General features: G+C 35.2%; 1 protein-coding gene across 1 annotated transcript; it reads left to right on the plus strand.

The window, feature by feature from the left end:
* Positions 1-716: 716 nt before the first annotated feature.
* LOC112510030 (isoamylase 3, chloroplastic) lies at positions 717-21,246 on the plus strand. The gene is made up of 24 exons (XM_025115290.1): positions 717-945; positions 1,882-1,939; positions 2,053-2,127; positions 6,116-6,273; positions 6,878-6,971; positions 7,292-7,528; positions 7,843-7,947; positions 8,301-8,405; positions 8,561-8,695; positions 8,795-8,881; positions 10,062-10,113; positions 10,714-10,777; positions 11,736-11,835; positions 13,366-13,466; positions 13,873-13,924; positions 14,133-14,195; positions 14,832-14,921; positions 14,993-15,065; positions 18,297-18,376; positions 18,842-18,946; positions 19,155-19,253; positions 20,170-20,231; positions 20,336-20,444; positions 20,968-21,246. The coding sequence occupies exons 1-24, from the start codon at positions 836-838 to the stop codon at positions 21,079-21,081; spliced, it is 2,328 nt and encodes a 775-aa protein (XP_024971058.1). The 5' UTR covers positions 717-835; the 3' UTR covers positions 21,082-21,246.
* Positions 21,247-24,398: the final 3,152 nt, after the last annotated feature.

The raw sequence follows: 24,398 nt of genomic DNA on the forward strand, positions 1-24,398 counted from the left end.
TTTGGATGTCAATTCAAAATACAATTACTCGATAAGTTTTGTATACTACTCTATATGGTTTTATATCACTTAATATCTTTTGATACACGTGACTTTAAGTTTTTTTGAATTAAATTGATTTGTTTTTTTTGTTTTAGGTTATTAGTTCTTATATGATGTTGTGGTTTTTTGTATTAAATTAAATTTATTTTGGTTTTAGGTTTATTGAAAATGTTTGAGATTTAAACATGTATGGTCTCTCACATATTTAATTCAAAATAACTTATATAAACGGAAAAAAAATCCTTGTTTCCCCGATGGGGATGGGGATGTTGATGGGGATGCGATTATTATCCCCAGTGGGGAGGGGGACGAGGACGGATATGGAGATACGTAATCGGGGAAGGGGACGGGGATTGAGGTCTCCGCCGCATTCCCACGCCTGACCAATAATATGCTCGCTAAATTATTCTGTCAAGAAAATTAATTTTAAAGGGAAAAAAACCCAAAAACATCGAACGATCGACATAAAATGCGAGCTGACAAAAAATATATATTCAAATTCAATAACTATTTTATTTCAATATTTTGTTCGACGGTTAGCGATGAAGGCACGAAGATATTTGAAGAAAAGAAAAACAAAGATAAAGCACGTGACGAGTGGTGAAGGGTCACGTGGCAGACATGAAAAGACGTCCTCCCGCTTCCATGACCTTCTCGTAACTCTCAAACCTCTTGTTCTTGGATCACTCCAACCTTCAAATTTAATCCAACTCAAACACACACAGTTGTGGTGGAATCACTGTTGCGTTTTTCTTTAAATGCTTAATTTCAATTGCTGCTTTCCTTGATTAACATGATGATTCTCAACGCAACAACTCCATGTCTTCCTGATTCATCGTCAAAATTCAGTAATGTCAATCATTCTCTCCCTCTTTCTGCATTTGGCGCCACCGATGCCACGGGGTATGCCGTTTACTTTCATCAATTGCAATGTTTGTTTCAAATTTCGTTGTTCGTTGTAGTTTTTTACCGTCTCTATTGAAAATTGAAATGGGGCTACTTAATTTTGTAAACAGAAATGCTGAATCGAATTTGAACTTCAATCGCATTTGGAATTCATATCCATTTGTAGTTCGTTAGGAATTGAATTTTTATTTTTGGTGGTATGTATTTCTGAGATATCGTCTGACGGGAATGCGTTGTATTTAGCCCCGCAAGTTTATATTAATTGATGGAAGATCAATCGAGTCTGGGAAAAAATTGAATTTACTCATGTTCAGAACTGAAATCTATTTGTAATTGGTTAGGGGTTGAGTTTAATTATTCTTTGTGGTCTTTTCTACTTTTAAATTTTTGACATGTCTGATCAGAAAGCATTGCATGTGGCTTACAAGTTTCTGTTAATTATGGTATGCTCAGTTAAATTTGGGAAGAAATTGAATTTCACTTACATTCAAAATTCATTTCTTTTTGTAGTTCGTAAAAGATTAATTTATCTTATTCTTTGTGGGTTTGTTTGATATTAACTATTGATTTATTGTCGGATGAGGATGCATTATGAGTAGTTGATAAGTTTATGGTAATTATGGTCTTAACACTAAATTAAAAGTGATGTGATATCAAGAGGAGAAAAACGAAAAAGAAACCAACTTAAAATTCAAGTTGTAACTTTTTTGTTGAGCCATACACTGATTATTATATTAGTCAGTTTGCTATGTACATTAAGTAATTAGTTGAGTTATTTTCTTCATCCGTTTTGGTTACTTTTGTCACTTTTTCTGATCCATTCAATTGTAATTCTAATTTTTGATGGTCAAGGGGCAGAAGAGTTGTAATTTTTCCGATTATTTGTTTATGTGGTTCATCTTTTTTCCTTTCCAAATTTGGGTTTCCAAACAGAGTAATTTGGAGTAGAAATGCATCAGGTAAAAGTTCTGTGAGTGGATTGTCGTGTAAGGTATCCCTTCATCTGCTCGTTCACTTCAATACTATTTTGCTAATTTCTAGGTTTATTATGTACATGCAATTTCACTTGTTACAACTGAATGCATGACTAAAATCTTGCCTCAGGTAAAAGGATTAGAGCCTGTGAAGCATAAATCTACCTGCGTACACAGTCAGCGTGCAGAAGAAATCGTGGTTGAGGTACTTGCCATTGGGTTCACATGTATAAATGTATATTATAAAGTTGTTGGTTGTCTATTCTTCAATTATTATATTTGCTGAAACTTCTGAAAAGGCATATTATATACATGCAAATCTTTACCAAGGTAAATGTTAGTTTAATCAAATCATTTTAAGGGAATTAAAATCTGTTTGGATTGGAAATGGTGATGGAAGACACTTTTTCTGTGATCTTTTTGGAGTTTGAAACATTTTCATATGATCCAGAGGAAGTATCAAGAAAGAAGAAGTCTTTTTTTGACATGCGATGTTGTGGGGTTCAGGATCTTTCCCTTATGAGTAAAGTGCATGACAGAGTTGCTGTCCAAAAAATAGTATAAATTATATGTTGGTGGATGTTACTTATAGAGGTAAAGAAGTAGAAAACATTTAGCAAATATCATATTACTTTGTTATAAAGCATGCACAGGCCTCCTGGTCGATGTTTATTTCTTTTGAAGATATGTTAAAAGCTCCTTCCTTGTCTGATAAGAAATCTTTGGCACAGAGATTTTTATTCTTTAGGAACACTCTTGTAGGCTGTAGGGTTTATCAACCTCTCCATCTTGTAAGCTGGAGGGTAAGAGGAAAGGTCTGAGATAATAACAGTCTTTGTTGTAAGGATTCTGAGCAGAATCAATGAGGAAACCTTGCATAGTATTTCAGTTAGATATAGAAAGATAGTTGGGACGATAATACGATGTAATAAATATGCATTTTTGGGATATGAGACAATGGTTGTAGCTAAAGAAGCAGTAACAAGATTGGATGGGCATAGAGTGATGGACGAGAATATAGATGTACTAATGGTAAGCATAAAGGGGATGGAAAGGGATGTTAAAGCATGTTCTGGCAGGAAAATGCATTGATGAAAGAGGTGATACAACAACGAGTTCTGGTTATTGAAATGCTTTTTCACTTATTGCAGCATCAAGTCTTGACAAAATTCAGGTAGTGCATAAGATCATCAAGATTCATAAGTTGATAGCTTTTCAAAATCAAAGTTAGAGAAGAAATACCAAAGCAAAGGAGAAGTGTGATGATATGGGAAGAAATGAGGATTCATGTCCGAGGAGGGCAATGAAGTAGAGCAGCCAAAAAGGGTACATGAGAAAGCTAGCAAGGAAGGGAAATTTTGTTGGAGAACCAACAAAGACGGGTGAAGTGTCAAGGATTGCTGATGGAGGAAGGTAATTCAAAAGTCAACAACTAATGAGATTGATTATGGTGACAATACTTTTGTCTGAGATATGTGTACAAATGGGGGCTAAACAGGTGATTATACAATGTCTAAGTCAAATTGATATGCTGGATGAAATAGGAGAAAATTCTCAAGATGGCACACATGTAGGAAAAGTGAGGTCCACCTGGATAATGGTAATCAATTAAAAATGGGATGATTCCAAGAGGAAAGGAGCATAGGAGTGCCACCAAATCGTGGTGGAGTTTCTAGAAGAAACTCTAGAAATGGTAAGTAGATATGGTACAAAATGATACCCAACTTAAGAAAGCTGAAGGAAGTAAGAAAAATGTTGTTTAGAGAGAAAAATACAATTTCTTCCTTGAATAATACATGGGTTTACATGACAATAAATACACCGCTACAAGATCTCCTAAAACCAGGAACTATTTCTAAATAACTTAGAAATTTTTTTAATTTACAACACCTTTCCTGGTTATAGGAAACTAAACATTTTGTTTACATATTTCCTAGTTTTATAAACTATATTATTTTAATTTCTCTAAAATTCAACATTAGGTGTATAAACATCTACAAGACCCAACTTAATAACAATTGACTTAAGGGAAGGCTTGAATATCCATTATTTGTTCGGTCGTAGGAACATATGGCATGCAAATTTTCTTTTCTCTAACATTTTTTTGATAATATGTCTATCAATATCCACATGCTTGTACAGGATTATATGCAATATTTATTGTCGCTTTGTTATCACAAATAAGCTTTATGGGTCCTGCAGTGGGTAGTTTTAACTTATTCAAATCAGTCTCTACGCTACTCCTTAAACAACATTTTGCTTTTTTGCTTCTCCAAGTCACCAAATTTTCCTACACCAAATGAATGATACCCTATGGTAGACCTCCTATTTAGTAGAGAACCACCCCAGTTTGCATCAATTTATGCTCTCAACCGTTTGTCGTGTTTATTGAAGAACAACCCCAAACCTGGAGTTCCTTTTAAGTATGACAATATGCTGTAAACAACTTTCATATGGTTTCTTTTTGGTGTGTGCATGAATTGACTAACAAGGGATACTGCAAAAGCCAATGCCGGGTCTTGTGGGACAAAAAATTCAACTTCACCACAAGCCTTTAAATCGTACCCCACAGTTTCACCTTCTTCTCACATTTACATCTACCATTTCCAGTGGTTTGCATGCTTTGCAGCCTACCATTCCAGTCTCTTTAAAGACATCTAGAATGTACTTTTGTTGGCTAACAACAACTCCTTTCTTTGACTACTTCCACCATCCCAAGGAAGTATTTTAAATTTCCAAGATCCTTTATCTCGAACTCTAGGGATAAGTTGCAACTTGTTAATTTCCTTTACATCACCTGCTGTTAGAATCATAACGATTAAAATATCCAACTTCCCATATTTTGACCTTTTTGTAGAACCAGGCATGATCTGCTTGATCTTGTAGAAAATTCTCTTAAGAGAGTTGGCAAACCTCTCAAACCAGGCTATTGGTAATTGCTTGAGCTCGTACAAAGACTTCTTGAGTTTGCATACTTGCCAACCAACCTTGTCTTCAAATCCGGGTGGAGGCTGTATTACCCTTCTTCTAAATCACCTCCAAAATATCCGGAACAGAAGCTGGTGTGCTATTTGTTTCAGACATGGTTGACATGGTAAAGTAAGGTATAAGAAGAGCAAGGCTACAATTTCCGAAATTCAAATTGAAAAGAACGACTGCACGAGGAAGAAAAAACCGTAGAGCTTCGATACCATGTTGCTTGGGTAGAAAAATACTATTTCTTCCTTGAATTAGTTTTTGTGGGACCTCTTTGTCGCACAACACGCCTGTGGGCTGTGGCAACCCTCCACTTTAGTCACTCTGCCTCTATACGATGTGTTACATCATCATCGACCCCTGTGGCAACCTCCACTTCTTTTGCCTAAATATTTGAAACTATCTATTGGGATACCCTATGCCCCTAACATTGACTTATAACCCCTCATCAATGCATTCCTCATTGAAATTGCACCACATGTAGTATGTCTTAGAGTGACTAATACACAAGCTTTGTACTACTCCAACCTCATGTTAGCCTCTACCTTCGACTCTGCAACCTTACAATATCATTTGGTAATAACATACACTATGGGACACTTTCATGATCCCTCGGGTATCTCATCCAAAATCACAGAAAAAGGAATGGGCTTAACACTGTGTAGCTCTATCTCCATGGTGAAATACTCCGTCTCACCCACCGGTGTCCTGACACAAGTTGTTGCTCCGCCATATATGTTATTTATTTCCCTTATATACCGCTATGGTACTCTCTTCATCTCCAAGCTCTTTCGAATTAATTGTCTAAAATACGTAGAATTCTATTGGTATTGATCAATTTGGTGGAGAAAATATCTCGTTTTTATGTATTTGTTGCTTGTAGCTGCTTGGTTCAGTTAGTTTCAGTCAATGTTGTCCACATCGTGGTTTTCCTTTTATTTTTAGATAGGTCATATTTTTCAGTTTGATGTTCTTGTATTAGCTCATGCTTTGTTTCCCTCCGGTTCAGTAATATATATTTATTTTGACTGTCTCAAAATAAATAACTAAATATCCATACTCGATTACACTTAGGCCATGTTGCCTAATTATAGTAGTTTAATATACACTGTAGTGCTACCAATGATCTAAACTATCCTATTTTCCTATCCATGAATGTTCACTTGAATGAATGAAGTTTCTGGTTGTTCTGTCATTTCGATTTTTAAACATTTCAGGACGAAGTTACAGTGATGTCAGAAACCAGCCCAGCATTGAAAAACATTCCAGGCCTACCAAATCCTCTTGGAGTATCAGAAACTGAAAAAGGGATCAACTTTGCTCTTTTTTCGCAGCATGCAACTTCAGTTACACTTTGTTTATTGCTTCCTGAGAGGTGAGTGTGTATCTCGTGATTTGGTACATGAAGAGTCTTTTTCCTTTTACTAAATTCCATTTAAGTGTAGCTAAAGGTAATACTTTTCATTAAAGCTTTTCTTCTACAACCCACTCTATACAAGGCTTTTTTATGGACTATCCATTACATACTATGTTGTTTAATCTTTTCTTTTGTCTAAATAGGTGGATCATGGTAGTTGAAGTAAATTTAACTAGTTTGACTGATAAATATTGAGAGTGCTTTCTTGAGCACCATGCCAAGTTTAGAAGTTAGCGGGACTTACAATGGTATAACTATTAGGTCTCCCCTTTTCAAGGAAATTTGCTTTCTAATAACATTTCTGGTTTCAGCTTGCCTTTGGTCTTTACATCACCTATGTATATGATGTGAAGGAGACTTTAACTTGATTTTTTACACCCTTCTTGCCGAATGCAGCTATATTGACATGATTGTAATGATCAGTCAACTAGCTGTCTTATTTGGCTGACAATTTTATCTCTTTGATTTATGCCGTGTCTTGATTTGGGAAATTGGGTTACAATTTATATCTTGGAGTTCTATGCTTTCCTTTCTTGCTTTTTTACATGCATATTTCTTTTAGGGGAGATGATGCATCTCCGAATGATGGAATGATCGAGCTGAAGTTAGACCCACATGCAAACAAAACCGGAGATATATGGCACATATGTATTCAGGTGGTTTTATTTTTAAATTTCTGCACAAACAGTTTTGCTTTGTTTTTTTATTTTTCGTACTTGAGTTTGATTGACTTCAACTTAAATTTATGGATTGCAAATTCTTTCTGTTTCTTTATCTTAATTAACATATGTCAGTGATGATGAAAGTTGCAGGTGATTTGAACTTTATCACTCATACCATGTGTTATAATCGTGGAATTACTATGTTAACAGGAGCAACAAGCACTATTTTATGCATTGCATTGCTTGGCGTACAGATTCAGATTTCTGTTTATTTCTTTAATATTTAATGACACAAAGGAAGCAACTAATTGTAGGAACTGCCTCGGAGCAACGTTATTTATGGTTACCGGGTATATGGTCCTCAAGGTTGGCATCAAGGGCATCGCTTTGACAACAGTGATGTCCTTATAGACCCTTATGCAAAACTAATCGAAGGTCGCCGGATTTTCGGCGATGCAAGTGATAGGTTCTCTAAACTTTATGGAACTTACGATTTCAGTAGCTTGCCATTTGATTGGGGAGACAATTATGCCCAACCAAACATACCAGAGGTAAAAATTGTGACCTGTGAATGAATTCACCCTGTTTTAAATGAGTTATTTTACTCCCATTCAAGGGCGATCTCTCTCTCTCTCTCTGTCTCTATCTCTATCTCATTATCTATCTCACTCTCTCATCTCTCTATACCTCTATCTATTTTGTTCTTCAGTTATTTACATGCATTCTATCGTGTTCCTACCTTTGGTTGACATGTGGAAAACAAGGAAAAACACATTTTTCATATATCCATACCATTTTACTTTTGTATTTATTAATTACGTTGATATCTCTTCCATCCTTATTAGAATTGTTGTTGATATTGCAGAAGGACCTTGTAGTATATGAAATGAACGTTCGGGCCTTTACTGCTGATAAATCTAGTGGTTTGGAACAAGATATATGTGGCAGCTACCTTGGTCTAATTGAGAAGGTAATGGCACACATTTTGAATTTCACAGTAGTACGGACCTCTAACAAMGAACTTGAGAAAATTTGTTCCTTCCTCCCATTTCACTGCCTTATTTGTTTACGTTTTGCTTGATCATGCAAACACTAACACAACATCTAAAGTGACGAGCTCGTAATTGAAATTAGAAGTTTAGTCACAACAAACCTTTCTCTCTGTACAAATTATTTATTTCTCTTGCACACACCAAGATAACATCTCTTGTCTTAGATCATGTGTTGCTGGTTTGAATCTTTAAGCCCATCTTTCAAGCTTCTACCATGAGTCAGCCCAATCTTCTTCCACATTATATTGCTTACTTTCTTCTTGATGTGAAGATACCACATCTTTTAGAGCTCGGCATCAATGCAGTGGAGTTGCTTCCAATTTTTGAGTTTGATGAGTTTGAATTCCAGAGGCGCCCAAATCCTAGAGATCACATGGTAACCTGAATTTTCTATCAGTATAGATACATTCTCAACTTTTCTTATGCATATCTATGCGAAATTCTATCCACTTTTCAGATACTTTATTTTCTTGATAGTCGCATCTTGCTATGTGAGTTTATACCTGATATTCTGAAATTTTATTCATCAAGATCAACACATGGGGCTATTCCACGATAAATTTCTTTGCTCCAATGACTCGTTATGCCAGTGCTGGTGGAGGACCTATTGGTGCTTCACAGGAATTTAAAGAGATGGTTAAAGCTTTGCACCTTGCAGGAATTGAGGTTTTTAACTTTCTGTTAAATGGACCTTGATTATCTAGTTATTCAGGTCACTAACAGCTTAAGTGCTTTCTATGAACAATATGGTCTTTAACCCTGCAGGTCATTTTGGATGTTGTTTACAACCATACTAACGAGGCTGATGATAAGAACCCCTATACCACGTCATTTCGTGGCATAGACAACAAGGTATTAACTTCAATAGAAAGAAAATAAGCTTATTGAACTCACACTGGCATCGTTCTTGAGGAAAAAATATATCATCAATCAGTTATTTTTGTACATTATCATATTTTTATGATGACAATATCAATTCATTAAGTTTTAATATCATAACTTATCATCATTTCCTAAGAGGGCTGGGTTTTGCCATTTAATTTTTAAATATTTAATTGCAGAGAGGCGCTGTATAAATTTTTCATGTTCATATCAAAAGGAATATGTCACTGCTAATCACGAATTATCTTTATGTTATGAAAATTGTCAAGGCATCATAATATTATTAAAGCATGATTATGTTGGCATATTGACACAATCTAAGTGGTTAGGAAATCCAAAAAAATTAGGAAGGATCTATATTACTTCATGCCTTGAGCTTGAATCATTATATTCTTTTATAGCCCTTATGTTCATTTTTTTCTTTTATGATTAACCTGGATATCCAACCCGCTATGCGAGCCGACTAATCCCAGGGCGACCACCTGCTTTGCAGATAGCCCGGAGTCACCGCATTTGAACCTCCGTGGCCACAAGGGGATTTTTATTCCTCCTTGGCTTTGAACCTAGACCTCCTGGTACTTTTGACCTTTGGAGCCAAGCTCACACCAATCAGACACCACCCTTGTGGTTTAGCCCTTATGTTCATTGATATGAACTTCTATGAGAACTGCATAATAGAGGAAGAAAACCTTGATGCATGTGTATCTGAATAGACATTTCTGGTTTATACATCACACATTTAGTATGCGGTCACTTATGAACTTGCACAATCAGCAATCAGTATTGCGTTTTCCTGAAGATGGGTGCCACTGTGGTAAAATCTTTTGCAAGGCTGCAAGTATTTGGAAGTGCATTTTTGTTGTTTTTGTAGCTCTTAGTATTACATGTAACAACTCTTTAACCTTCCTTCTGGTTTGGCTCTTTTAGTAGGCCTAGTATATATTGGCAATAAGCAATCACAATGGGATTTGTATTTTGTTACTCTATTCAAGAAGTAGATTCTATTATAGGAAATACAAAAATAAAAATTTATGATGTAGTCACATATGCCTCATATTCTGCTAAATTCTACATTTGCTCTTCACTAGAAATTGATTCTTTTAAGGAAAAAGTTATGTGCTATTGATATTGTGTATTTGTTTGTTTATAGATATATTACATGGTGGATGGTAATGGCCAATTATTGAACTTCTCAGGCTGTGGTAATTGCATCCTCCCTCACATCGTTCTTGAGTTCACTCTCTGTTAGTTTACTTTTTTTTACTACATGTTAACTTGAAAACTTGTCAATTTGTTTGTGAGAAAACGATGTCCCTCTTTTCTATCAAGTGCAAGCCCCTCATCACACTGAAAGATCCTGGAAATTCTGTGGGTGAGGGCCAATTTAAACTATTCGTTTTCTGACAAACACACTAATTTGACTTAGCATACAACTCGACAACTTTGGCAACCTGATCTGTTAGATCTGCAGCAGTTCTATTCAATTAGTTTCAAGTAACCAAAAGAAGGTAATAGAAATATATTTTTCATAGGTTTATGATCAACATTACTTGCTGCTAATTTTATTTGCTTAATGGGCAAATTTATCAAAAGAAGAATTCATTATTCAAGCATCAAGTGTTTGCATGGTGAGCCATGAATAGAATTCATTATTCAAGCATCAAGTGGTTACCCCATTTCTTTCTTTTTGAACCAAAAATGTCAACTGTATAAATTGTCAGATTTAGAATCGTATAGATCATTTTCTTAGGTTATGATCTTTAGAGTACAATTTGACCCCCATGTACCTTTTTTATAAGCAGGTAATACATTAAACTGTAACCACCCTGTTGTCATGGAACTCATACTTGACAGCCTACGGCACTGGTACAGTTTCTGTTCCTTCAAATTACTTTCTGCTTCTTGTCTACCACTTATGTAGAATTTCTTCCTTCTGTCCTGTTTCACTTGAAGGCAAATTTGTCTCTTACATTTTGCTCCATCTGTTGTCGAAACTACTCGATGTCTGAGCTACTCTTCTCATAGATCTGATTCTTTTGTACATTCCCTATATAGAACTTGTTGAAATTTTATAAACAGAAAAGCACAATTTGGGCATGCAAAAATCCTTGGCCGTTCTTTTCACTCAAACTAGAAATGACCAACAAATCGTCCATGTGGAATAATATTTTGTCACTTTGAATTATTCCATGGAGACTCGGTTTGATCGAAGGCATGGTCCAATCAGCTTTTCATAGTAATGAGCAATTTTTCTCAGGTCCAGCCAGCACTTCCATTCCCCTTAGAGTCGATTAAATAAATTATCAAGGCATCTGCGGTGACAAATGGGAAATAGAAGTTGATAACAAGGACAAATAGACTCCATAACGTTCATTTGGCGGTTATGACCACTTATGTCATGGTCTCCTTGATTGTGTCATTTTCTTGTTTGCAATAATTGGCAAGATATTTAGATTGCATGTATGTTTTATTTATTTTGTTCATGAGAAGTGAAAAAAAAATAAGTTCAAGCCCAAATTAGTTCGGGATGGAAATGGCGGCCCTGCTAGGAGATGCCATATGTAAGAATAATTAAGAGTAATGTTCGCTGGAATCATCAGAAGTTGATGCTGATGATTTAAGATACTGGAAATCCTTTAGTTTATGCATCAACAGAGGAAATGGATCCCTGTAACTGACTCCTTGTTTGCCTTGTACAAAGTGCAATTTCATTTCTCCCTCTGTTATTTCATATTGTTTTGTGTTGTTTTAAATTACTTGTTATGATTCTATGTATGCAGTATATTGGTTTTGATTTGAAATTCATTATTTTGACTAAATGAAGGGTCACCGAATATCATGTGGATGGATTCCGGTTTGACCTTGCAAGTGTTCTTTGTCGAGGAACAGATGGCTCCCCTCTCGATGCTCCTCCACTTATCAGGGTAAGTTACACACTCCTCTTTTAACAAGAAAATCTATATTTTCCATTTCATTGATTTCGTATTTTTATCCAATTGCTTACAGATATTTGGGATTTGACTGCTGATCAATTACTTAGCATAGATACTAGGGGAGCAAGTGGTTGACTGTCACTGCATAAATTTTAGCAACAAATGATCGTACCATATGAAAGAATGCGCTTTGCAACATGCACATAGGGTGCTAGTTGCTGAGATTTTTGGGGAGTGATTGGTAAACCATCCTTTTCACAAAATACCAAGTTCTTTTACTCAAGAATCTTGAACTAAGAAACACTGTTGCTGTAAAGCTAGTTAGATGGATTTACGCTAGGCGTATAAAAATATTGTTGTGGTTTATACAAAAGAATTCACCAGAGTCAAAGTCAGACTAGGTCAACTGTCAGAAGATAATGCATTAGAATGTTTTCTTACAAGACATTGCTTGACCAAGAAACTGTTTTTGTAAAATGAGGTGTTGAGACTTTTGAGTTAATTTTTCATTTGTCTTAAAACTAAATAAAATATTAGTATATTATTGACTTTTCAAACCATCAGCTTTTCCTTGCAAACAAACCATCATTCTTGTGAAATGTGAAAAGAATACTATATTTTGCAAGTGATAGAAAAGGTTTCTGAGAAGATGTATGTGACGTTAGTCAAAGAGAGATTAATAGATAAAACCTACTTTGAGTAAATACATAAATGATAAAGTTAGCCCTGTCTCTCCAAAACAAACCAAGGAAAAGAATGAGCACTAGTTGTTTACTTCATAGCACCATGCAGACCAGAAAACTCACAAATCTTCAGACCTAGGATCCACTATGGTAGTGACAGCCACGAATAACACACAAGTTACTGCAGAGAAGAGAGATATGGAAACTAGGGTTTTGAGAGATGTGCGGCATGGGTTTAAAGAGGAGAAGAGATGGATATGGCTACTGGTTTTGGATGGCAACTGGTGATTACGGCTAGTATCAAGAGCTAACCTGCTATTCTTAGAAGATGTATTTGTGGTTAGGCAAAGACAGAATAAATAAAATATAACTGTGGGCCATAGGCCAGAATAGAGCTGGGTTTTTTGCCTTTACTCTTCCCTAGGTTGTTGAATTGGCTTATTCTTGGAAACTATAGTGTTTGTGTTTGACATTTTTGCAAGAACAATGATTAGTTTATAATAAAAAACTGAGTATGATGGTCTGAAAAGTGAATCACTCTATAAAAACATCAGGGAAAAAGTATGGTAAAATGACGAAAAGGAAGTTGGTTTGGATGCCTAAACTTTTTTGTTAAGAAGAGAGTTGAATATCCATATTAATGGCATAAATTGATGGATGCCAATACCCTCAGTGCCTTTCATGAAGTTCACTGCACTATTCATTCTGTGTTCTATGCTTGCAGAATCTTAGGAAGCTTATCCTAAAAAGGGATGACATGTTACTGCTATATTCTTGTATAGAATTTCTAAGAGGAACATTTTGTTTTACTTGCATGTATCTCGGTAAAATGAAGCAGGCCATAGCAAAAGATAGTATACTGTCCAGATGTAAAATTATCGCTGAACCATGGGATTGTGGAGGTTTATATCTTGTTGGGAAGTTCCCGAACTGGGACAGGTAATTTTTTTTTATGAATTCGTTCTTTTCTTTATTTTCTTAAGTTCCACTCCACATGGTATCCTTGTTTAGTTTACAATATTTCTTCTGAATATCCTTCCATTATTTGAGTATCTCCATATTATATCAGCACAATTGACTTTTCAAAATTCTACCCATGGAACTAGGATTTTTTTTCCTGCAAACAAGCTAATATTTGTTCAGAAAATGCAAAAAAGAACAAACAGCCTCCAACATGATGGTTTTTTTTTGTATCAACATTTTTGTTCAAAAATTGTTCATTTTAAAATACCAGTATACTTTTTGGTGTTTTCACAAGAGTGATGGTTACTTGCAACTAATGATAAGTACTATGGTTGAAAGTGGATCACTATTAGATTGTTGATTTCTTGTTTTTACTGTGCAGGTGGGCCGAATGGAATGGGATGTATCGTGATGACATGAGAAGATTTATAAAGGTAAGTGATGTGTAAACAAACAAACTGATGGAGACATGGGGTGTGGACGTCGTGCTTACTTTTTTGGGTTTCACAAAAGGCCAAGTGTGTCTTGGTCTTTTAAGCTTCATAAGGGGGAACATTGCAAATCTCAAACAGTTTTTAGTAAACCATTCGAGTTCCTCCCTCTGGATTTGATACTCCTTTTATGTATTTCATCAACTTATAGGGCGACACTGGTATGAAGGGAGGTTTTGCAACTCGAGTTGCTGGTTCTGCTGATTTATACAAAGTAAGTTATTCTATTGGTGGTGATATTTGACTTTCAAACATTTTTCATCCCAATATTAATGCAATTTAGGATGTTGCAAAATAAATGCATCATTTCCCTAACTGACAAAGTATAAACCTAAACTGGCCTTTTTGCCTGTTAGTAATTTCTATTAAAAAATGATAGCATAGAATTATGACCAGAAGATTCCTCTACTTTGTCATTCTTGAGGGGTATTTTGGATATTGACAAGTAGCAAACACTTCCATCTTGTTATGTGCTTGGTTGAATGTTGCTTTTGTTTTGGGTTGGAGGAGTTGTGTCGTTGTAATTCTTCTCGCAACTCCTTGCTTCCACCCAATTGAGGGTAATATGGGCCTAGATATTGTCATCCTCAGGTACCACAACTGGTCAGTCCCTCAACCAATGTTCTTCAGGAGTATATTGGGATTAAATTAGTCTTCTTAAATACGATGATATTGATTTCTGATGGAAAATCATTTGTCTAAAAAATTGCTAAAGGAATTGTTTGTGTGTGCGAGTGATATACCATAATGTAATTCAATTCAAGCACATTAAAGGTCAACTCAGATACCTTATACTTATGAACTTGGCTCTTTGATTTAGCTGAAAATTCCCATGTCATTTGCTTTATAGGTAAACAAGCGCAAGCCATACCATGGAGTGAATTTCATTATAGCACATGATGGGTTTACTCTTTACGACCTTGTGTCGTATAATTACAAGGTATTTACAAAATATACACCCATACCTCTCTAATCCACGTATGTACTTACCATCTTATATGTTTTTCCTAGCACAATGATGCAAACGGAGAAGGTGGCAATGATGGAAGCAATGATAACCTTAGTTGGAATTGTGGTTATGAAGGTAACTTTTATGGACCTTCTTCACATCTCACCTTCTTTTAATTATATCTGAAGTAAAGGCAATGCTTGGCCTGAAAATTATTAGCTAGGCCCTAACTACCAATATAAAGTATTGACTTGTTATATTAGAGCATGTTAAAGTCCACATGCTTGATGTCATGCTTAAAGCATGTACAGTTTGATATATATATATATGTGTGTGTGTGTGTGTGTGTGTGTGTTGTTAGATATGTTGCAATTAAAGATTGTAAGTTAGAGTTATTTTGACTGAATTCGTTTCCTTGTCTAGGATGATTTAGTTAGGCTACCCATATAGTTATTTAGCTTGATTTAGCTTCTTGTCTATGTTTTCCTTCTTTATGCTTATCCTTGTATATACATTGAGGCAATTAGCTCGCAATGAAAAGATAGTACTTTCCGTATACTTATTTTATTGCTACTATTCTATAAATCATCACATGTTTGTGGCTTTATAGCTGCCAAAACATAGTTGCCTAAATCGATTCGTTCATTCCAAAGTCTTGTTGCAGAATTCAGTATATATTCATCTCGCGAGACGAAGTGCTAGTTCAAGAATCAAAGTCTACGAACTGGGCTCAATGGAGTACGTTTATCCAAACGGATCTTGAATGTTTGGACAATGATGGTTATTTGAGTTGGGACTCTTAAAAATCCTAAAACTCGGGAATGGTTCAAACAAATGTAGAAGGAGATGAAAGCCCTTTAAAAGAATCACACATGGCATTCTGAACAACTTTCTCCTAAAAAGTACAAAGTCCATTGTAAATGGTGTTTAAAGTGAAGTTGAATTCTAAGAGCTTATTACATCGGTTGAACGCTTCATTGGTTGCGGATGGTTATGCTCATGCTTATGGGATTGACTATGATGAAACCTTCTCCGTAGTGGCCAAGATGTCGCTTGTTTGAATTTGTATATCCTTGGCTAACATTAATCATTGGCCGCTCCATTAGTTGGTTGTCAAAAATAATTTCCTTAATGGCATTTTTTAGGAGGACGATTTAGAAATGTCAGAAATGTTTGGGTCTGTTATTGAGGAGGCCACAAAGGGTTGTTGATTGTGAAGTTCATTATATGGTCTAATGCAGTCATCTAGTGCCTTGGATGATTTTGCAATATTCTTCAAGAGTTTGGTATGACATATAGTTCCTAGGTATGTCGATTGTGTTCTTTTGACATCATGAGGTTGACGAATCATAATAGTAGCATATAAGGATGACATTATAACATCAACACTCAGATATTTTAGAGTTGTAGCATTTCCTACAATCTCAGTTTTGGTTAAGACATGGACATCTTTATTACTTCCTTGGAATAAGTTTTTGGGTGTCCAGGAATTCTCCTATCTCAATGGATATATGCTATTGATATGCGAGTGTGGTCTACTAAGATCCAAACCAGTAGATAACCCGATTCTCGCTACCAGAAAACTTGATCTGGAAGATGATAATCCTACGAATAATCCAAAGCGGTACTGAGGACTAGTCGGAAAGTTGAACAATGTCATAATTTTTTGACGAGATATATCATTCTATGCAAGTGCTTTGAGCTAGTTCACATTTGCTCCACACACATGTCACTAGGATGCAACACTTTGTGCTTTGAGCTAGTTAACATTTGCTCCATAAATAGGTCACTAGGATGCAACACTTCACGTTTTGAGGTATCTCAAAGCCACAACAGACTTCAGGATACTCTATTCAAACCAGGAACACGACCGAACAGGAGCATTTGCTGAAGAAAGAGAGGGCATAATATCTAATTTCTCTTATACAGATTGGTCTGGCTGCCCTACATTTTGGAGATCGAGAATAGGGTACTATGTGTTCATTGAAGGTAATCTAGTTTCTTGGAAAAACAAGAAACATGTTGTCTCCCTGATCAAGCATTGAGTCAAGAGTCTAGAGCTATGGCAGATGTGTCATGCGAAAGGACATGGGTATAAAGACTTATAAAGAAGCTTGTAGTGGCTATAAATGATTTGATGACACTTCATTGTGCTAACCAACCACCTATCCACAAAGCTCAAAACCAATAATTCCATGATGGACCAAGCACATTGAAGTTGATTGTAACCTGATTAGAGATCAGGTTGTGAGAACACAAGCAAACCCTCCATTAATTGAGTCCTGGCCAACTTGCAGACATTTGTATCAAATTGAACCTGATTAATATCTATGATCCAACTTGAGGAGTATTATATATATATATATATATATATATTGTAATTATAGGCTGATTTAGGGGTCGTTTACCAAACGCTTACCGGCAAGAGTCACCACTCTCACTTACCTTATGGGGTAACATCCCCGGCCATCAAAATGGATCAATGGTTGGCGTTTATAACCAGGTAAGAGTCATCACCCTCACTTACAGGGTAAGACTTTTGATCCTTGCCTTCCCTCTTACCTGGTAAGATTCTCGGTTCTTGTTATGTTCACCCGGTAAGGTAATTGAACCGGTAAGCTCTTACCAAGTAAGTGTTTTTGTAAACGGCCCCTTAGTTGGCTGTCAGTGTGATTTAGTTTTCTTGTTTAGGCTGATATTGTTCCTTGTTTAGGCCTTGCATTATATACATATTGAGGTGATTACCTTGCAATGAGGACACACAAAGAAAGAATTTGCCAGACACAACTACATAGATATACATACACCCTCTGAGTAGTCAGAACTCTTTACAAGTAGTGCTCCATGGTTATATATGTTTTATGGTCTCGATGGTCTATTGAGGTAGTTTCTCTTTTGCCTTGGATGCAACCTATGATTCAAGTTTGTAGTTCAAGCCTAGTTTATGAAGTCCGGCTCAACTGGACAAATAAACAGGTCTGTTAGTCCATAGAACCAAAGTCATGCAAAATCTACTGACCTATCGGTTTAAGCCTTCTTCACAAAGCAAGAACATAGATGGGTACTTGTAGAATTTTCTGCTCATGTCCGCTTTTTTGTTTCGATTCAGAGAAGCTTTCGCTCTCAAGCCACACCAAGATTTTCTAACTCTGTTTTCTGTCTGAGTAAACGATAGCATCTTCACGCTCCGGTGACCACAGTTTAATATTTCAATTCTCTGTTATTCTCCCTACTTTTTGTTGTTATATTCATTCTATGCCATAACAAGTATCCTGATAACATAGAGATCTTGAGCCTGAAATCCGTTACTTATGGATTGCAATGTTAATTTGTCCATTTTTATTTTATTTTGTTCATGCTTGATAGGGGAAACTTCTGAAGCCAATATCAAAGCCCTACGATTCCGGCAGATGAAGAATTTTCATTTGGCATTAATGGTATCTCAGGTATTTTTACACATTGATTCTTGCATCCCACATTTGACTCGATTCATAAATGTTTTTTTGTAGTAGAATTCACTCAACTTCTTGAGTAGATATTAGCTGTGCTACTGCTCCCTTTAAGCTCTATTAGCTGTCCTCCTTTGACTTCGAGCATCCAATTTGTATTTAATGAAATTGTAACTATTAGGGGGCGTTTGGATTGATGGAATGATATTGAGGGATTTGGATTTTGTGGAATGATTTGGAATTGGAGGGATGTGGATTGGGTAGGATTTGAAATTTTAATAGGATTGGAATGATTAGTTTTACTCCTGTCTTAAAACCGATTTATGATTATATATCTTCTGAAATTCGATATATTTGTATAAATTTTAAAAGTGAAAGTAGTTTGTTTGACATTCAAAATCGAAGCATAAGAACCCCATCTTTTAATTCGCCATTCAATTTCATGTTTTTGCTATTGGTAAGGGTGTACCGATGATGCTAATGGGAGATGAATATGGTCATACTCGCTACGGAAATAACAACAGCTATGGACATGACACTGATATAAACCATTTTCAGTGGCGACAAGTACGTATTTTTATTTTGAAGTATATATAATCTTTATATACCGCAAAACTCACACACAATACTCGTCCTTGGTGAGGCTTGAATTCTTGACCTCCCGGGTACCTTCGGGATAATGACCCTTTGGTACAAGTATTGTTTTTTTTGTTATAATACTTCATCCTAGATAGTAGATGCCATTACCTTTGCTTATCAAAACTTTGACCATCAGTTGGATGCAAGGAAGAACGATTGCTTCAGATTCTTTTCGGAGGTGATCAAGTTTCGAAAAAAGAATAGGGTATTTAGCCAAGAATATTTCATTGGCAAGGTAAGTTTTCTGCATTTTATGGTCCATTCATGTAGCCATTTTCTGCCATTCTCAAATTTTTTGCGTCCCTTTTCAATTTATTCTAAGAAAGTCTCATATCAGTTAGATTTGGACCAATTAATTTCAATGTGTTGGAACCTCCCTTCTTTGCAAAGTCGTTCCAAAGACTGTAATTTGATGGGTTCTACATATTCTTGCATCTCCAATCCACCATCACATTTCATGTCTTGTCAAATCCTATGTGTGGAACCAACAAAGCGAATACTCCATCCGTCCCAAAATGAAAAAGACACAATTTTAGACATGTATAATTAATATACTTTTAGTTTATCAAAGGACATTTTTGGCCTTCATAATAGATGCAGTAATTAATTTCTCCATTTAATAATTAAGGATAAAATTGCAAAGTAGATATTTATATTTGAAAGTGGACCCTCATGGATAAACAAAATAAAAATATGGAAACTTATTTTGGGACGGAAAGCGTATATTAAATGTTGGAAACAAATAAAGCTCGAGAGATTTAAGTGTAATTGGGTTACATAACATCCTCATGCATAACATTTCTGTGTTGTCGGTTATATGTATCTGCACATTCTCAAAGCGTGTCGAGTATTAGATTACAACTACGAAGAATCCATTACTCTTTTCAATCATGAAATTTTTTGGCTATTTGCCAATGTCTTTAAATGTTATTTTTGTCATTAAGATATCGTGTCATTGAGTTCGAGCAGTTATGTATTTTAGCTTAAAATTTTGCCAAACTGAAATTAATATGAGATTGACATCCGAGAATGGAAGTCGTTGCAATTTTCATTTGACATGTTGAGTACTGTTTGAAGTTCATTGTCATAATTTGCGTTTTTGGTTATTTTTTTTCTGCACAAAGCTAATGAAACATTTGTTCCAACTGCAGGAAGAGATAACATGGCACGAAGATAACTGGGATAACTACGAAAGCAAATTCATCGCCTTCACGTAACTGTTAAAATACTTTTTTGGATAAAACGAGAGAGTATTTTTTTTTAATTAAAAAAAGATGGTTATAATTATAAATTCTCTACTAATAGCTTGTTTTACAGGCTTCATGATCGCGATGAAGGGGACGTTTACTTGGCCTTCAATGCGCACGACTATTTTGTTAAAGTTCCAATACCTTCACCACCTCAAAAACAACGCTGGTTCCGAGTGGTCAGTCTTCTTATAATCATATACTCCTTCCATTCCAAACTAACATTTTTAGACATGCATAACTATTACACTTTTTAGTTTACCAAATGATAACTTTACCCTTAATTAATTTATCTATCTATCTATCGTATCAACTCTTAAATATTTGTGCATTAATTAAGGGTAGATTTGGAAATTTAGTTATATATTGTTGAAAGTGGACACTTATTTTGGGACAAGCATAAATAGAAATGTAGACACTTATTTTAGGATGGAATGCGTAGTTTTTTTAAGTATATATATATGTAGACACACACACACACATGGGAAATGAACTCACACACTCCCCTTACCTTTAAGAAAGTTTGAACCCCTCGGGGATGGCTAGGCTGTATCGGTAACTTGGACACTGCCAGACCACAGGCCCTTTGGACTTTGGTTACAATTATATAGTTCTAACTTTTTATATAGTACGAATTATGAATATTGATGTAGTTGGTCGTATATTGATCTGACATGAAATATCCTTTCGTTATTGATACAGGTCGACACTAATCTTGAGTCTCCACACGATATGGTCCCCGACGGTGTCGATGGCATTGGGGATACTTACAATGTTGCTCCCTACTCTTCCATTCTTCTTCAAGCAAAACCTTGAATATTCGAACTTTAAAATAAAGTACACGTAGATGCTAACTTGGAGATTGGCATGATATATAGAGATATCCACACATTGTAACGTATGTAGATGTAGTATCGATTTTATAAATGTAAGGATGGTTTTTGCTTTGTTTTATGGAAGCGGTTTCCATTGTGAACTTTCTTATACGTAAATTGTGATAAAAGGGTTGTCATGGCTCATTACAGATAGGAATAACAATAAAAGGTGTAAAGAGGTGAATACATTTTCCTACATATGATTATAAATACATAATCCTATATATACAGGCCTTCATATGATTATAATACATTATCCTAACCTTTCGAAAAAAAAGAAACAAAAATACATAATCATATATATATATATATAGGCTGATAGTCCGTAGGGGAAAAGGTCATGGGTAATGCTATTAGCGACGGATTAGTGGCAGACACTTTTTAGCGACGGCCAATTACCAGCAATGGATTAGCAAGGAAAAACTATTAGCAATGAATTAACGAGGGAACCTTTTAGCGATGAATTAACAATGAATTAGCGATGGAACCCTTAAAGCCCAATATGACCAATTAAAACCTAAGAATATTGAATAAAACACAAGAAAGCAGATAGATTAAATCCAATAAAGCCTAGTAGATTCAGTAAAGCCCAATAAAACCTTTAAAATTGAATAAAGTCCAATATATCCATTAAAACCCAATATAATCATCATAGTCTACTAAGAGTAAGATCCATTAAATCCCAATGTAACTTAGTAAACCCAATATAACCCATTAAAACCTAATACAACAAAAAAAAAATCTTTTTTGAAGTATATAATATTTATATACGGCAAATGCTAAAAATAAACTCACACACCCTTCTCACCTTGGTGAGGTTTGAACCTCTGACCTCTTAGGAGGCCAAGGGCTACGATACCGCTAAGCCAAAGGCTATTTGGTTAATACAACGAATGAAAGCTCAATAAAACTCATTGAAGCCCAATTGATTGATTGAAGCTCATTAACACCCATATATATATATATATGAATGTCATATCATTTGGATTTGATAAGACCACTAAGACCCATTATAGCCAAGTAAGACTATGACTTGTTAAGGCCTAGTAACATCAATGGTGACTTATTACCTATTTGTATGCGGTTACCGGACAACACAAACACACATTATAATTATCTATACATGCATTCACATATACACATACGCATGTAGGGAGAGATTCATTTGAGAAGTGATAAGTATTTGAGATGTAAAGAAGTTATCATAGTTCTTCATACGGTCAAGATTGGTCAAACATTACGGCTTTGACCGGTCAAAATTGCGGCTTTGACCGGTCAAGTGAAAAACAAAGGGGTAGTTTTGTAACTTTACAAGTAGTCAGCAAACAAGTGCATATGTGAATTTATAAGTGCATATATAAACTCATAATTCATATGTAGATCAGTTAATTAGTTAATATGTGAACCACACAGGTTCATATATGAATCGGTTAATTAGTTCATATATGAATCATATGAGTTTATATGTGAATCATACGAGTTCATATGTGAATTACATGGGTTCACATATGAATATATAGTCTATATGTGAATCACACGGGTTCACATATGCATTTGTTTTGTCGCCTATTTGTTTAAGTTATAAAACTACCAGTCTATCTTTCACATACCATGCGAGGAATTATTTGGTGCTTCATAGTCAAAGCTGCAAATCTTGATTAGTTGAAGGGCTAGGATCACTTATCTATTTCTCAAATACTTATCACTTCTCAAATGAATCTATGGCTACATGTATATAATATATACAACACATATACACATCATATTGTGGTTACCAAACAGAACACACACATTATCTATACATTCACATATACACATGCATATAAACAGATATACAACATATATACATGTATTTATAACAATATATACATAGATCCAATCACGGTTAACAACCAACACACCTACACATTATGTATACATATGTATAACTTGGACCAACGGATACATATAACACATACACATGTATACATAAAACACATACACATGTATATGTATAACACATACACATGTGTACATATAACACATACAAATGAGAGAATAAGAAAAATAGACTAATCTCTCACTAATTAGCAATGAATTAGTGACAATGCCACGTGCTCGTCACTAATCCGTTGCTAATTAGCAAGGTATTAGCGACGGATAGGCCACAAACCCATTCCATTGCTAATCCTTCTAGCGACATATTACCTATTGGTTGGGTTCGTGACCTATCATTGCTAATTAGCGAGATATTATTTATGTCGCTAAAAACCAGCTTTCTAATATTTCATCAAAAAATTTAGGTTCAGAGCTTGTTAATTTCTTGGATGTATTCTTGTTGGCTAGTTTTCTAGTTTTCTTCAAATCTTGATATGGTATCACAGTGGTTATCTGTGGTTTAAAACCCAGATTAGATGTGGTCTCAATACAGTGGATATCAAAGTGATATCATAGTTGGTGATCATAGTGGTATCACAGTTGATAACACAGAGGTATCACATTGGGTATCACAATGCATCTTATATGTATTTTGGATATCAAACTGATGATCGTTTGTATGTATGTTTTTAGGTATCACATTGTGTATCTTGTTATGTTGTGTTTACTTGATGTTCGCTGGAATAAAAGGTTCACCGAAGGCCAGAGGTCGGTGGTCGGAGAGAAGAGATGAGATTTACTAAAATGTCATTTAATTAAAATTCTAAGTCAAATTACTAAAATATTAATTTCCTAATTTATCATTTGATTTGTGGTTGAGATTGGATATCATATATAGTTATCAACAAACAAACCAAGTTCTCCCTTGAATGACCCCATACAAACTGTTATGCATAAGTAATCAATTGATTTGAAGAAATCTATTTAACCGAGACATAAATTTAGACCTAGTTATAAAAAAACGAAAATTATAATATAAAACAATAGATCTTTCAAACTAGGGCCGAATAATTGTTCTTCACTCGACAAGTAATAGACAAATGTATGTTTTCACTCATTGTGTGTAATCTATAGTAAGTGTGTGTCCTTGAGTACAATTTTAGATTGTGTAATCTATATATTCATGTTTATCGAGAGATCGTCATTTGTATTTATACTGAATCTTGGTGGGAATCAATTCTAGGTTCACGTAATCTTCATTGCTAACATGGCATCAAATTTGTTAGGAAAATTTTCATATGTATGTCGGAGCTTTTTGGTCCATTGGTCCACATGCATACTAGGTTGAAGTACTTCTAACTTCTTTGAGAAAATGCATAAGTGACGAGTCTAGAAACACAA

The sequence above is a fragment of the Cynara cardunculus genome, assembly GCF_001531365.2.
Source record: "Cynara cardunculus var. scolymus isolate 2C chromosome LG 3, CcrdV1, whole genome shotgun sequence".
In the NCBI taxonomy this organism is placed as follows: domain Eukaryota; kingdom Viridiplantae; phylum Streptophyta; class Magnoliopsida; order Asterales; family Asteraceae; genus Cynara; species Cynara cardunculus.